This window comes from Cervus elaphus, chromosome 9 (assembly GCF_910594005.1).
Source record: "Cervus elaphus chromosome 9, mCerEla1.1, whole genome shotgun sequence".
Taxonomy (NCBI): domain Eukaryota; kingdom Metazoa; phylum Chordata; class Mammalia; order Artiodactyla; family Cervidae; genus Cervus; species Cervus elaphus.
Window position 1 is genome coordinate 81,401,641 of NC_057823.1, and position 16,973 is coordinate 81,418,613.

General features: G+C 42.9%; 1 protein-coding gene across 4 annotated transcripts in view; it reads left to right on the plus strand.

Annotated features, from left to right (window-relative positions):
• The window catches only part of RASGRF2 (Ras protein specific guanine nucleotide releasing factor 2), a 247,203-nt gene that overhangs the window by 178,390 nt on the left and 51,840 nt on the right, over positions 1-16,973 (plus strand). For all 4 annotated transcript variants that reach the window (XM_043913516.1, XM_043913518.1, XM_043913519.1 and 1 more), the window contains one exon: positions 16,681-16,787. In XM_043913516.1, the coding sequence (XP_043769451.1) occupies positions 16,681-16,787 (107 nt within the window). The remainder of the gene's footprint in view (positions 1-16,680; positions 16,788-16,973) is intronic.

The following is a 16,973-nucleotide window of genomic DNA, read 5'->3' on the forward strand; positions in this document are numbered from 1 at the left end:
AAGGCACTTTTCCAAAGCAACTCAGTAAGATAAGTCCATTAAAACATCTCCAGTCTGCTATCCTTGTGTCACATTTGCTGCTTTCTCCGTGGGGATGGAGTGGCAGGGAAATTTTGAAGAGGGGAGCTAAGGTGTTTCAGACTGCAACTGCAGTCTTCAAGTCACAGGTGGCAAGGTGCGCTGAGGGTGAAGGAACCAGACCATCCCTGCGGCGTGTGTCTCAGCCCCCTTAACAATGCCTTACTGCACCGTTATCAGCATTGTGAGTTGTTTGACATTGCCCTCAGCGACTAGGTGATGGATCCAAAGTCATTGGCATGAGGGACCGGGGCTGAATCATCCATCCATCAGTGCTGTTGAACTAGTCCAGTGGAGTAGAACTGTGCGGCAAGCTGCTCAGAATCTGTCTGAAATCCTGGGAGATGTCTTTAAACTGCACACTTCAGTACACAGTGGGATGGTGGTGATTTTCTCCTCCCTGCGCTTCCTATAAGTTTCAGAGCAGGCACAGAATTTTGAATGAAAGGCGCAGAGCCCCAGCAGGCTCGAAAGCCTGCCTTCTGACCCTCCTCCCCCTTCTGCAGCCATCTCCAGGGCACGTGAGGAAAAGCAGAAGTCTGCTTGGCGTGTTCTGCTGGTGTGATCAAAGGCACGGAGCCTGGAGCTACCAGGACCTTTACTAAACATTGACAGGATCAGATGGACTCGGTATTCACAGAGTGGAGCTGCTCTCTGGAGAGGCCGGCAGAGCTGGGCTGCCCGGACGCACCCTCTGTTTTCAGATCTCACACGGGCGCTCTGTGCCACCAGGTCATCCTGGTAAAGCCACTGTCTCCCACACCAGAATTTCTCATCCTCTCCTCTCTTCAGATCTCCACCTCCCTTTCCAGCTTCACTGGTGGGCTTCTCTCCTCCTTCACAGTGAAAACAGAAAGGATGACCTCTCTCCTCCACTGACTTCACCAGCCCACTGCCCCTGGACTCATCCTCTGCCTTCTCCCCACAGGCCTGGGAGAATCAGCCTTGCCCTGCTGGTGGGCCCACCCGTCCCCTTCCACGTACTCAGGAACTGTCGTCATGCAGTCATTTCCTTTGCCTCTGTCATCCTCAGTTCTCCCTAAGCCAGCCATCCCCCTTGGCATGCCGGTGCGTCCTTATGTCACCAGTTTTACCAGCTCCTGTTCCCTTTCGCAGCTTGTTTTCAATGCAGAACATCTTGCAAGAGCAAGCCTGCCTAATGTCTCCCCTCTATCACCTCCATTTCCCCTCCACCTATTCTCTTGGACTTTCACTCTGAAGTGACTCTTACCTTGTCACCTAGGACCTACATCTTTCTGAAGCCAAAGCCCTCATCTTAGTCTACCTCTCAGCAGCATATGGCGGAGCTGATGGTACCCTCCATGTTGAAACACTTGTCCTCTTTGTCTCCATGACACCACATGGGCCAGATTTTCCTTTCACCTTGCTCTCGTTCCCTTTTTGATCTCCTTTGCTGTCTCCTCTTCTACAAAATCTCTACAGGTCTTGGGATCACAAGGCTCTCCTGGCCTTTTGCCCTGTCCACACTCTCTACTTATGTAGCCTTATGATTCTAAGAACTTTGTAAATGCTTGAGACTCTCCAATTTACATTTCCGGTCTGAAACATTCTACTTGAGTTTCAGGCTGTTATGTCTAAGAGCCTTCTTGACATAGACAGATGTCTAAAAGAGGCATCTTTCAGTTTAAAACCAAACTCTTGATTTTCTCCCTAAAACCCAGTTTCAGGAAATGACATCATCATCTAACCCAGATGCTCAGCCCCCAAACCGTGGGACTCCTCCTGACTCCTCCCTTTCCTTTAGACCTTACATTGGCTTCTTAGCACTGCTATAATCAGTTCAGTTCAATTCAGTCACTCAGTCATGTCCGACTCTTTGTGACCCCATGAATCGAAGCACGACAGGCCTCCCTGTCCATCACCAACTCCCGGAGTTTACTCAAACTCATGTCCATCGAGTCGGTGATGCCATCCAGCCATTTCTTCCCCTGTCATCCCCTCCCCCTCCTGCCCCTGATCCCTCCCAGCATCAGGGTCTTTTCCTATGAGTCAACTCTTCACATCAGGTGGCCAAAGTATTGGAGTTTCAGCTTCAGCATCAGTCCTTCCAATGAACACCCAGGACTGATCTCCTTTAGGATGGACTGGTTGGATCTCCTTGCAGTCCAAAGGACTCTCAAGAGTCTTCAATGACTTCAAATGGTTGATTAAAAATAGCAGAAATTTGTTCTTTCATGAAACAAATCTGAAATCTGAATTTTACTCTCTTCTGTCCATGCTATTCTTAAAGAGATGGGAATACCAGACCACTTCCTTACCTGCCTCCTGAGAAACCTTTATGCAGATCAAGAAGCAACTATTAGAACTGGACTTGGAACAACGGACTTGTTCCACATTGGGAAAGGAGTACGATAAGGCTAGAAATCTGAAATCAAGGTGGTGGCCCAGCCATGCTCTCTGAGGGCTTCAGAGAAGGAGTCCGCCTCGCCTCTTCCAGCCTCTGCTGACTACTGGCAGTCCCTGGTGTTCCCTGGCTTATGGCAACAGAACTCTTTTCTCTGCCTCTGTTGTCACAGGGCCTTCTTCCCTTTGGGTGTATCCGTGTCCAGATTTCCTTCTTATAACCATATCAGTCATTGGATTTAGGACTCCCCCTAATCCAGTTTGACATCTTACCTTGATTACACCTGCAAAGACCCCATTTCAAATAAGCTAACACTGATAGGTTCTGAGTGACCATGAATTTGGGGGATCACTGTTCAGATCAGTGCAGACCTTCACATCCAGTCCGTCCGCAGGTCTTAGCTCCTCCATCTCCAGCAGTTCTTACCATTCCCGCCACAGCCTTTGTCCAAGCCTGTGTGTCCTGGTTTACTGCCCCATTCCTGGTCTCTCCCACTCCATTTTTGCCCACTCCTGTGCATACTACCTAAGGGAGCCAGAGTGACCTGTTCAGAGTGTCAATGAGGTCACAATTCCCTTGCACAGGACCCTCTGTTGGCTTCCCAGTACCCAAGAAGACAGTCTAGCTCTTTCACTTGACTTGAGAGATGCTCAGTGGTCTTGCTTGCTCTCCAACTTCGTCTCCTTTCTCTGGATCCCATATTCGCCGAGCCCCAGCCACACTGGGCTGCTTTCTGGCCCTCCATCAGGCTCATCTGTCTCATGGGCTCCTCGTTCACTGTTCTGCTTGAAATGCTCTTCCCCTGGATCTTCATATGACTGTTTCCTTTTCACTGTTCATGTCCCAGGCTCACCTGTCCCAGTCCCCTCCTTACAGAGGCCTTCCCAACCCAGCCTAACAAACGTTCTCTCTCTTCCTCTGTGTGTGTCTCTCTCTCTTTCTCTTTCTGTATCTCTGCCTCTCTCTTTGTCTCTCTCTGTCACACACACACACACACACACACACACACACACACGCCTATTTACTTCCCACATAGCTCTTCTTTTCAGTATCTGAATTTACCTTATTCATTTGTTTATAGATAATATCACTGACATGATTTATTACTTGTTATTTCTGTCTCCCTCCGTAGAGCATAAATTCCTGTAAACAGCTAATTAGCTTCCTGTTGTCCACCACTGTACCCCAGTTCCTATGAAGGAGATTGGCACAAAGACTCTCAGTATTTTGTGTCTGATAAAATGGGCTATCTTTGTATTCTGTGGCTTCCACCCTCTCTCCCAAGGTATGTTTCATTTTCAACTGGCAAAATCTATTGTTTTCATCCACTGAAACTTTTTGTGTACGGTCTTATGTTAACATTTGAGAGGGAGAAAAGGGTCTTTTTTTATCCCCCCCACCCCCAGCCATCTCTAAAAATTCTCTGCAGTGGCTTCTAAAGAACAGCTCAGCTCATTCTGTGGCTGTCCCGTCTCCTTGCACACAGAAGTGTCAGCTCCTCCACCACTGTATACACATTTGATACATCTCCCAGAATCAGAAGCTGTCACTCCTTGCCTCACCCCCTGCCCCCGTGGAAAAGCTTTTCAAAATGTGTGTATAGGCTTCTGTAGAAAGAAATGTAGAAGGATTTGGAAAATGACTATTGTTTGGGTTTGTGGGGAGATGTTGCCTCATGCAAGGACAGGAATGTTGTTCCACATCACGCTGGTGAGCCGCCTGTTATCCGGAAGGAGTAGAAGACAGCCATCAGAGAATTCAGACTAACATACTGAAGAATGATCCTCCTTGTTTTTCAGATAGTTGGTTATGAAATTGGGCCGAAAAGGAATTAATCGGGAAATTTAAAGTTTTGTTCTTTTTGTTCTTTTTGCTCCTTATGTTAACCATTTCTAGAGCATTTACTGTATTTTCCAAGGCCTGGGTAATACTGGTTTTGCTCTCACGAAACTCTGACCATGAGTGTTAGATTTCTTGATTTCCTTTAATAGATTGCCATATTTTGATTTTCAGAGTGGTTCATGTTATTGGCTCCCACAAATCATTATCACCTCTCAGTTTCTAGACTATCTTCTTGCCTCAGCAGTTTTCTTGACAACTCATTTAAATTTGCTTACTTTCTGACTTCACTTCTTACCTACACCTCAAAGGACCCCATTCTGCCTTGGCAGAAGTCACCGTCTCCCTCCGTACTGGCTCTGTGTCCTTGTTGTATCTCTGTGTCAGCACAAAAGCTGGTGGCAGCCACAGTGGGAGGCCTGGAGCTTCCACAGCAATAAACAAGGGCAGCCAGCATGTCTCGTGTCTCAGCAGGAAGAGGCTGGGTTTTAGAATCTAATGACCTCCCCATAAATCCTGGCTTTGCTCTTACCATCTGTGACCTTAGGAAGCTATTGGACTTCTCTGAGCCTCAGTTTCCTCATCTGTAAAGACAAAGAATCTGTTTTATACAATTGTGAGAATTAAAAGAAGTAAACACCCAATGGTTCTCAATAAGTTTTGTTTTAAATTTAGTATATAACCATTTCTTCAAGAATCTAAACAGCACATATTTTTTAAAAAATCCATGAGAACAGTTCAGCTGACAATCTTAGTCAAGAAAATCTTACTGATTTTCTTGAAAGGTGAAAGCAAAGGGAAGATATTGATTTTGCCATTCTTCATGTGTTTTTCATCACAAATGATGATAGACCTGCTGAACTTCTTTTCCTCATTCTATTATTCAAGGATGTGTTTATTTTAATTAATCGCACTTAGAAAAAAATCTCAGGTTAAACGGAGTAAAGAGAAGAACTTAACAACTTGAAAGATGAGGACACACTTATAGACAATTTTTTAAAAAAATCTCACTAATGCAGAATTTGTTCATTGCCTCATCAATGTCTTGCCCTATAACACCTTTGAGAAATGGCCCTTTCACATTTCTGGCCATGTGCTTTTGAGTGGGAGCTACCTCCTCCAGACACACACACACAAACACACACACTCATGCACACATGCATCTCCCTGCCATCTCTGACACCTCCCCACTATTGCCATAGTGATCAATTTGAGGAAGGCATATGATGCAGTCAATGAAACGCAGAGATATTTTAGAGGATTTCTAGGTTACACATTTCTTTATCTTTAGTGGAAGCTACCAAAAAGAATGCCTTGTCATCCTCTGGATGCTGTTATATGAGGTATCATGACGATATGATTAGCAAAGCCTTACCCATTTTTGCTACCTGGAAATGAGAGCAGAATAAAAGCCCTAAAGAGAAATAGACATGGACCAGACTAACATGTACCTCTGAATCAAACAGGATCTGAATCTAGAACTATCCCCAGATGTGTAAAATAGCAATTCCCTTTTTACTCTAAGCCAGTTTTGTTGCTGGTGAAGTTAAGGTTCTTGCTTTGTTGTGAAGGAATTCAGAGATGAAATGATAGGTAAGAAGTAGATTTGTTTAGAGAGAAACACACTCTACAGACAGTGTGGGCCTCCTCAAAAGGCAAGAGCGGCCCTGAAATATGGTGTGGTTAGTTTTTATGGGCTGGGTAATTTCATAGGTTAATGAGTGGGAGGATTATTCCAGTTATTTGGGGGGAAGGGGCAGAAATTTCCAGGAATTGGACCATCACCCACTTTTTGACCTTTTTTGGTTAGCCTCAGAACAGGTAGGTGTGTAATTTAGCGTGCTAATGTATCACAGAATCACAGTAAGTATCTAATGAGGCTCAAGGTCTAGTAGAAGTGAGATCTTCTGCCATCTTGGACACAGTTGGTTCTAACCAGTCTTTTTCATGTCCTTGGGCTATGTCAGTCTTTTAAAGGTTGTGTCCTGCCCCCTTCCCTTCTGTTTCAGTTTGAATTGGGTGTTCTGTCACTTGGCTACAAAAGATTGCCAGGGAAGAGACCATTAAAATGGGAGTAATTGAATGTACTGGTATATTACTACACCAAACATCCTACCATATACAAACTAAGGTTCATAATTTCTGTAATTATAGCTATTATTCTAGATTATCTCTCAAAAATGAGAATGTCAATTTATAGACTGAATACTGCTATCATGATGTTCAGCACAGTGTATGTGCAAATCTGCTTGTTTGCATTAGTTTTGTTTTATTTTTAGTTTACTAGCTCATAAAGCCCCTTCATAACTAGGAAAATATTCTAGACTTGGTTCAGTGGGCAATAGGGAGACATTAGAAGTACTTGGTGCTGGAGCAGTAACAAATTAGAGGGATATTTGCAGTTACTATTGAAGAGACAGTGCCTTGCTCATTTGCAGGGTTTCAAATTACATATCTTTGGTGTTTTACTTGTTTGAAGGCTGTCTTCTCCCCATTTAAAAAACCAGCTCATGACAGCAGGGGCCACATCTCTTGTTCACCAGGTGAACATAGATATTATTCACAGGACAATGGATCTGTGAACATAGATATTCAGGACAGGAATATCTATATTTCTACACAGGACTGGGAACATAGATATTGATGGGATAACTGAATTGTGGATGAGGAAGAATAGAAGGCAGAGAGAATGGGGAAACAGGAACATGTAGGAGATAAGAAGCTACAACCCATGTGTGAGGTGCCTAGACTCAGGGTTATAGCAGGAGACTAGAGAAGAAATGCATCAGTCTGACAGATGCTACCAAAAAGTTAACAGTGTTTGTTGACTGGATGGGAAAAACCAAGGAAATACAGAGAGGAGTGAGGTTTCCCGCCCAAGAAGCAGAAACTATGGCTGTTCCATTAGCTCAAAGGAAAGTTGGGATGGGAAGGAGCATGAGAGAAAAAAAAATTCTTGATTTTTGGATATTTTTTTTACGAGAGAAGAATGTGTCATTAATATGGAAATGTAAGAAGGATTTCTTTCAAGGAATGAAGGATTTGGGGAAATGATGGAACTAAAGGTGTCAGGTTGGAATATGTAGAAAAACCGTGGGAGAGAATTATGTTCCCGAAGGAGTGAGAACTGGTTGGAGTCAGCTTGAGAGAACAGACCAGAAACGGAGGAGGAGTATCCTCTGCTTGTTCCTTCAGACTTGTTTCAGAGTAAAGAACAGATTTAGTTTTCTAGAATTTCTGGGAAATTAATGCAGGTAGCTTAAACATTATACTCATAATCAAACTGTCCGTATTAGTCACTTTCAGACTTTTGTTGCAACCCACTCTTAAGAAATACAGTTTACATTTTGACCCACACATGCACACACACACAATTGGTACAAAATTTTCTCTGAAGAATATGCACTCTCACTATATACAGTCTGCCCAGTTTTCGTCTATTTCATTGTTTAAAGCTGGTAACAACCCACTAAATTGATCTCACTCCCCATTAACAGATCATGTCTGGAAGTTTTAAAAGCCCTGGTCTATGTGATAGTCACGTAAGAAATGTAATGAATTTGATGAAAGAATACATTTTGAGAAAATTGAAATTCTGGTTAGATAAAAGTTTTTGTTTAATATCTATTATCATATAAAACTCTATATTGGTACTATGTTCTTATAGCTCTTCAAAATTTAGAAAGAATTAGAAGGAAAGCACTTACTTTTCCAAAACGTTCAAATAGCTTCTTATCTTGGAGCTTTAATAGTATTTACCAACTTTTAAATAAAATTTAAAGTCTGAACTTCGGATGCAGGCTATGAGGTGTAATTAAAAGCACTCTGGCTTTAGAAATGGACAGACCTGGGCTCAAGTCCTGGGTCGGCCACTTATTTTATTGTTTATTTATTTATTTGTTTCTGGCTGCTCTGCATCTTCCTTGCTGCGCACTGGCTCTCTCTAGCTTTGGTGTGCGGGCCTCTCCTGGCAGTGGTTTTTCTTGTTGCAGAACATAGGCTGTAGGACATGCAGGCTTCAGTAGTTGCAGCTCACAGGCTCCAGAGGTCAGGCTGAGTAGTGGTGGCCTACGGGCTTATTGGCTCCACAGCTTGTGGGTTCCTCCCAGACCAGGGATCGAACTGGCATCCTCTGCATCTCGAGGTGGATTCTTAACCGCTGGACCAACCGCCAGGGAAGCCCCTGCATTTGTTAACCCTGTGACCTTTGCCAAGTTTCTTAATCTCTCTGGATTCCTCTTTCTTCATCTGCAAGTGGGGAAAGCAACACTCACCCTCCTCAGTTGCTATTGTTGCTGAAGAATCCTTGTTGATCACATCACTTACAGGGCTTCCCTGGTGGCTCAGCTGGTAAAGAATCCACCTGCAATGCGGGAGACCTGGGTTCGATCTCTGGGTCGGGAAGATCCCCTGGAGAAGGAAAAGGCTACCCAACCCACTATTCTGGCCTGGAGAATTCCATGGACTGTATAGGCAATGGGGTCACAAAGAGTTGGACGTGACTGAATGACTTTCACACACACACAGTACTTATGGCCCAATACTTGTTACTTGGTAGGCATGCAATAAATGGCAATTGTTTCTATTACAAGGGCTAAAGTACAGACAACTTGTAAGACTTTTAGCACAGTACCTGGCATTAGGCAGCAATAAATATGGATGATCTTTCTATGCCAACAACCAAAAAGTAGAAATACAGTTGTAAGCCAAGTACGTAGAAATGTACAAACCAATTATATGATTTTATATTACATACAATTTTTAAAGAAAGATATTTACTGGATAAAGTAAAGCACATGGATAACATTGATGTTATTGGAGAGATTGAGTCTCATCTGTATAATGTGAGAAATTATTCACCACTGTTGTGGAATTTTTCTTAATTCCCCCACCAATGTAATCATTAAAGTGATCTCAATGCATTCATTCAATAAACCTAAGTTTATTAAGACCTACAATGCCAGGTACTGGGGATAAAAACACAATAAGAAACAGTTTCTAGAAGTGTGGTTAAAATAAACAATAGTTAGGATTTACTTTTGCTCCCAGGCACCCCATCCCCATGGACCACGGACATCAACACTACCTCTGTACTTTTTGGGTCTTCCTGATTGTACTCTGACGTTCCACGCCACGTCAGAGGATGGCTTACAGATGCTCTGTTGGTCTTCACAACAGCTCCATGGTCTACTTCTTGATGATTGGCTTTTCAGGTTAAAATACCTACTATGTTCAAGAATTTCTTGTTTTTTGTCAATTTGTCCTCAGGCAACCTCAGGGTAGCTCTAACTGAACAAGCCCATAATCCACCTACATGTCATCTTACCTCCATCTCACCGTTATTTTACTTGCCTCTTAAAAAGTAGGCAGTGAAAGTTAACTGAGCATCACATCATTTGAAGGAAAAAAATGCAAGTTTTCCTGCTTTCCTATATTTTAAAATGTCCTTGCATCCCTCCTCACCATGTTTACTGTCTGCCTGCTTGTGATAGATTTCATATCCATAGTCATCATAGTAACATGGTGGGAAAATGCCCTTAATTCAGATACATAGCATCTGCAGACACTTTCTGGTAGTTTTCATTGGGAGGGATGCAGTTTTTGTTAAGAAAAATAAGTGCTGAGTGCCTGTGTGCAAAACTGAAGGGCCTACAAAGATGCTTGAAATAAAATCCCTTCACCAGGGAATGTATAGTTTAATGAGAGAGATGTCACATGTACCACCTGCTGTAAGGGAGAGGATGACTCCCGAGGTGTCTGGGGGAAGGAAAGTTGAATCTCATTCTTAACTTCACACACATGGTGATTTGCTTCTTACCACTTTTCTAGATGACTTTTGTTGCCCAAATTAGCCCATCTGACCAGTGCCTACAACTGAAAAAAAACCCATGCATGAACTGGAAAGACAGGAATCTCGTGGTGGCAGTATTTCACACTTGTGATGTTAGTAAAATAAAACCTCCTGGCATCTGTAGAGTTTGGTCGGGCTGTCACACTTGACAAGGGAAAGATGTGTAAAACTCCACAAAGAGCTTCTGTTTGGTTTTACAAAAAGTGGCTTAAGAACCCCTCGGGGGTGGATCCATGACTATAGTATGGGTTGGCTTCCACACAGGTATCGCCACCAATTGGCTGTGTGGTTCACATTTCAGTTTGGAAATAAATATTGCTCAAGCAGCCCCCAGCTTGTACGGTGGCTTACAATAAGGAGAAATTCTGGCGAGTTGCAGAAAATCGTTGCTCTGATGAAAGAGCTTTAAAGTCTGTGAAAAATGGCATCTTTCATTGCTTGATCAACAGATGGACATCTTTGATCTTAGAAGTACTCTTATCAATTCTGTTTAAACTGCCAATTTAGAAATTCCTGACACCAGATACATGAACCATCTCTTTGAGGGGATATCTTTAGTAAATCCTGAAGGTCAAGTTTTATTAGTGGAGCCACAGCTGACTCATGAACTGAAATTGCCTTAACTGGACTCTTACGTGCTAAGTTGATTCATGTGATCTTGATGTAATTTTGCACATGGGTTCATGCTCCTGATCAGAGCACCTGTCTCCCCTCTTTCCTGTTTTCTACCTCTTTAGCTCTTTGTATTGCAGCTGGTTAGGGCTTTCCTGATGGCTTAGCGGGTAAAGAATCCGCCTGCTAATGCAGGAGATACGGGTTCGATTCTTGGGTTGGGAAGACTCCCTGGAGGAGGAAATGGCTTAACCCACTCCAATATTCTTTCCCTAGAAAATTCCATGGGCAGGTGAACCTGGTGGGCTATCATCCATGAGTTGCAAATTTTCAGATCTCTTTAGAGTTTGCTCCTTTCTTTATTTAACTGGGTCTAATCCGTGTTTATTTATATTTTTCTATCCATGTTTTGGGCTTCCCTTATAGTTCATACGGGTAAAGAATCCACCTGCAATGCAGGAGACCCAGATTTGATCCCTGGGTCAGGAAGATTCCCCTGGAGAAGAGAAAGGCTACCCACTCCTGTATTCTTACCTGAAGAATTCTATGGACAGAGAAGCCTGGCAGGCTATAGTCCATAGGATGGGAAAGAGTCGGACATGACTGAGTGACTAACAAATTCATGCTTTAAATTTTAACCTGTCTATTTTTCAGCAATAATTGAAAGAATAATTCTGTTAATTTGAAGACATTTTATGTGGATCTTATAAAACTTAAAGTATTTTAAATTCTTTTCACATGTTTTTAGTTCACACTTTTATATCTTTAGTCTTTATAAGCATCCTAATTTAGGATATTTGAAATTTTTGGTAGTGGTGGAGGGGTGGGATGAGGTGGGGAGTTCCTGATCCCTGTGTCTGTGGACCCTTGTTTATGGTGGATGGCTTATTTGTTTTGTGCTTTGGGATTGTGAGTTTTTCTTAAGAGTCTTTCTTGTTGGTCATCCAGTATAGGCTGAGGGTAAGCTCATGTCTCTCTGGAGAGGTTTTGTGTATGCTTTTGTCAGGGCACCAGAGTTATCACTGGCCATGGCCACCTGGTAATGGTTTATTCTGGGCTTCAAACCTACATGAGGTGGGCCTGTGGTTATCCATTCTCGGCAGGGAGTAGTTCACCCCCACTGAGATCCAGGCCAAGATAGTCAACTTTCTTAACTACCTCCTTGTGCAGGCTGGAGAATTTCTTTTCCTAATCCTCTCTCTAGGGCAGAGGGGGTGGTCTGATGAGAATTCCAGCTTTATGTGGGAGTCTGAGTTCTAATTCTGTCACCCACACTTCCTGAAGGCCCTGGGACTTCTTCTCTTGAGTCACATGGATTTACAATCCACATCTCCTGTTACCAAGGCTGGTAACCTACTCTCTTCTCAAAGTAGTAGTTCAGAGACTTAGTTCTTATTTTCAAGTCTCTCTGTGTTTGACTCTGGAAAATTTCTTATCTTCTTGAGAACTCAGCTATGCATTTAAAAAGATATTATATTTTCCCCAGAATTTCTAAGATTTTAATAGCAAAAAGTTAAAAAAAAAAAATCTTATCTCTTTTGCCAAGAGCACATCACCATCCTCTGACAGTGTCTTCTAGTGGATGGAAGATGCCCGTCCACATTCAAAGAGGCGTATGGAGAAGGGACCTGTGCCTTTTAGAAGTGCATGTGCTTTTTAGTCTAACTCATCTGTAGGCTTGAGAACCGTTCATTCAGTCTTTCTTTCATCACCCTTACCTTTATAGCACATTCAATAAATACTGAGTTCCTATGGTACAAGCTTGCATTAATTTATTCAGCAAGCAAATATTGTGTCTAGCATCTGCTACATGCCAGTTATGTGCTCATGCTCAGCAAAAACATACCTGATCACCGTCTTCATGGAGAGCTCAAATACTGATCAGATAATCACATGGATAAAATGTGTAAAATTGCAAATGTAGCCAGTGTCAGGAAATGAATGTGCATGTTGCTGTGAGATGTGCAATGAGGGATTTACCGAGCTCAGGCCAGGAAGGGCTTATTTGGGGATGTGAAGGCAAGAATACACAGAACTGTACAAAAAAGGTCTTCACGACCCAGATAATCATGATGATGTGATCACTCACCTAGAGCCAGACATCCTGCAATGTGAAGTCAAGTGGGCCTTAGGAAGCATCACTACAAACAAAGCTAGTGGAGGTAATGGAATTCCAGTTGAGCTATTTCAAATCCTAAAAGATGATGCTGTGAAAGTGCTGCACTCAATATGCCAGCAAATTGGGAAAACTCAGCAGTGGCCACAGGACTGGAAAAAGTCAGTTTTCATTCCAATTCCTAAGAAAGGCAATGCCAAAGGATGATCAAACTACTGCACAATTGCACTCATCTCACACGCTAGTAAAGTAATGCTCAAAATTCTCCAAGCCAGGCTTCAGCAATACGTGAACCATGAACTTCCAGATGTTCAAGCTGGTTTTAGAAAAGGCAGAGGAACCAGAGATCAAATTGCTAACATCTGCTGGATCATCAAAAAAGCAAGAGAGTTCCAAAAAAATATCTATTTCTGCTTTATTGACTATGCCAAAGCCTTTGACTGTGTGGTTCACAATAAACTGTGGAAAATTCTTAAAGAGATAGGAATACCAGACCACCTGACCTGCCTCTTGAGAAATCTGTATGCAGGTCAGGAAGCAACAGTTAGAACTGGACATGGAACAACAGACTGGTTCCAAACAGGAAAAGGAGTACGTTAAGGCTGTATATTGTCACCGTGCTTATTTAACTTACATGCAGAGTACATCATGAGAAACGCTGGGCTGGAAGAAGCACAAGCTGGAGTCAAGATTGCCCAGCGAAATATCAATAACCTCAGATATGCAGACAACACCACCCTTATGGCAGAAAGTGAAGAGGAACTAAAAAGCCTCTTGATGAAAGTGAAGGAGGAGAGCGAAAAAGTTGGCTTAAAGCTCAACATTCAGAAAACTAAGATCATGGCATCTGGTCCCATCACCTCATGGGAAATAGATGGGGAAACAGTGGAAATAGTGTCAGACTTTATTTTGGGGGGCTCCAAAATCACTGCAGATTGTGATTGCAGCCATGAAATTAAAAGATGCTTACTCCTTGGAAGGAAAGTTATGACCAACCTAGATAGTATATTTAAAAGCAGAGACATTACTTTGCCAACAAAGGTCCATCTAGTCAAAGCTATGGTTTTTCCAGTAGTCATGTATGGGTGTGAGAGTTGGACTGTGAAGAAAGCTGAGCACCGAAGAATTGATGCTTTTGAACTATGGTGTTGGAGAAGACTCTTGAGAGTCCCTTGGACTGCAAGAAGATCCAACCCGTCCATCCTAAAGGAGATCAGTCCTGGGTGTTCATTGGAAGGACTGATGTTGAAGCTGAAATGCCAGTACTTTGGCTACCTCATGTGAAGAGTTGACTCATTAGAAAAGACCCTAATGCTGGGAGCGATTGGGGCAGGAGGAGAAGGGGATGACAGAGGATGAGATAGCTGAATGGCATCACCGATTCGATGGGCATGTGTTTGGGTAAACTCTGGGAGTTGGTGATGGACAGGGAGGCCTGGCGTGCTGCAGTCCATGGGGTCGCAAAGAGTCAGACATGACTGAGTGACTGAACTGAACTGAAATGAAGTGAGAAAGAGTGGCTTTCACTGAGTGAAAAGCGGAGTGAAAATTGTGCCAGATATGGTGCAGCATGTGCAGAGACTCTGGGGTGAGGATGAAGGACTGAAAGAAGGGTGGTTAATTGGAAGAGGAAATCGTGAAAAGTATATGGTCTCAGAAAAGGCTAAAAGGGAGCTAAGAGCCGAACCATGGAAGACATTGAAGCCTGTGTTAAGGAGTTTTTTGTTTATCCCATGAGTCATTAAGGGCTTTAAACTGGGGTATGGCACATCTAATTTGCCCTTTGGAAGATCTTTCTGACTTCAGAAAAGAGAACAAATTTGAGGAGGCAGAAGTGACAATGAGGCTAGTTAGGAGGCTATTGTCAGTAGACTAAATAAGAATTGCCAGAGCTCAATGCCAGTTTTGGCTTTGTAAATACAAAGACATGGAGAGATTTGAGATTTATTTAGCAGGTAAAATTATCAAGGAGAAGCAGAGAGATGGACCAAGAACTATTCCAACGTTCCAGGCTTGCATAACTGGATGGCTGGTGGTGGTCCTTTACTGAGATGGGGAACACCAGAAGAGAATAAGGTTTGATGGAAAGGCCAGGGGGTTTCCTTTTGCATGTATTGAGTTTGAGATTTTTTAAACATCTAAGAGGAAAATATCATGAGGCAGTTGGATACATGGGTCCAGAGACCAGGGAAGAACACTGGGGATGTAATTATGTGAGTAATTTTTTATAGGTGATCATTAGATGAGATTCCCTATGAAGAGATGACAGGGTGTTGTTCAGTTGGCAAGCTGTGTCTGACTCTCTTTGACTCCATGGACTGCAGCACACCAGGCCTCCCTGTCTCTCACCATCTCCTGGAGCTTGCCCAAGTTCATGTCCATTGAATCGGTTATAGAAATATGGAGGTTATTGGTGAGTTTAGTGGGGGCTGTTTTGGTGGTAAGATGGGGTAAGAAGCTAGGAGTAGGATGTAGAGCGAGTAGGAGATGAAATGAAATCAGTGAATGTAGACAACTTTTAAGTTTCCCAGTGGAGTTATGTGAGATTTGAATTTTCTTTTTTTTTAAAATAATGGAAGTTATTTATTTATTTTTATGTTTTTGGCCATACCACATGGCATGTTGGATCCCGGTTCCCTGACCAGGAATCAAACTCATGCGTACTGCAGTGGGAACACAGATTCTTAACCACTGGACCACCAGGGAAGTCCCCTTGAATTCATTTTTAAAGGAAACAAGTCACTTAGTTATGATGGGAAAGCAAAATCTTTTAAAATAGAGAATCAGTAGAAATATTAGTTTCTTGATAGTGAAGAGGTGGCCAAGATAGAAACATAGGCTGGCACAGAGATGAAGACCCTGCCCCAAGACAGAGTTGTAATACTAGCTAACATTTATTCCACTCTCATTATTTTCCCAACTGCCACTCTAAATGCTTAACTGACTTAATCTCCAAAAAGTCTCTGCGGTTGATACCCTTATTCCATTCAGGACATGAGGAAGCTAATCACCAGAGAGGAGCTGTAACTTATATCGTAGGAGGACAGGGGTTTGAACCCAGACAGTCTGGCCGTGGAGTTCATGTCCTTATGTGCTTGCGTGCTAAGTCGCTTCAGTCGTGTTCAGCTCTGTGCAACCCTATAGACTGTAGCCCGCCAGGCTCCTCTGTCCATGGGGTTCTCCAGGCAAGAATACTGGGATGGGTTGCCATGCCCTCCTCTGAGGGATTTTCCTGACTCAGGGATCGAACCCAAGTCTCCTACGTCTCATGCGTTGGCAGGCGGATTCTTTACCCCTAGCGCCACCTGGGAAGCTCCCTCATGTTCTTAACCACTATGCTATACTTCTTCTCAATATGTGAGTGCACATTTTTATATGAGTGAGTATTTATATCATCTGTGAGCCAAGGTATGAGCTTATCCATCTGCAAATATTGAAAATATCTGTGGTTATATGACTCTGGAGCAAAAGTATAAACTAATGTTGGCTCAGATACTTTGTTAAAACTCCTTCTTGGCTTTTTGTTATACAACAGGATGGGTATAAGTGGAAATTTCACTAGACCATTTGTGGCTTTAATCAGTGGCCATTAATAAATATGTGCACATTATTCATTTAATTGTACCTGTAACTATGTCGTGGCCTCTGAGGGCATCATAGGTAAGTAAGCAGAATCCACGACCAGCTGAAGCCACTTATTCCTCTGCCAAGATGTGTCATTTGTGAGTGTCATTAAGCAGTATCCCAAAATAAGTGACCTTTTCCAGGTCCCTGGGGATTGGCTTTAACTACAACATGTGTGTTTCTTTTCCTTCCAAGGGTTTAACAACTCCGAGAGAACATGCGACAAAGAGTTTATTATACGTAGAACAGCCACCAACCGAGTATTGAACGTTCTCCGTCACTGGGTCTCAAAGCACGCACAGGTAATTCAGTAGCCTCGATAATTACTTTCAAGGATTTTTTTAAAACACCAGCTTTAAAAATTACTAACAATACCTCCTGATGCTTTCAAGTTAGAGTTTGAACCTTGGAAATAGAGCATATTGAAGGGAAGAAACTCGAAGGTGGGCCTACAGGTCAAAGCAAGCAAATGTGTACCGCCACCATCC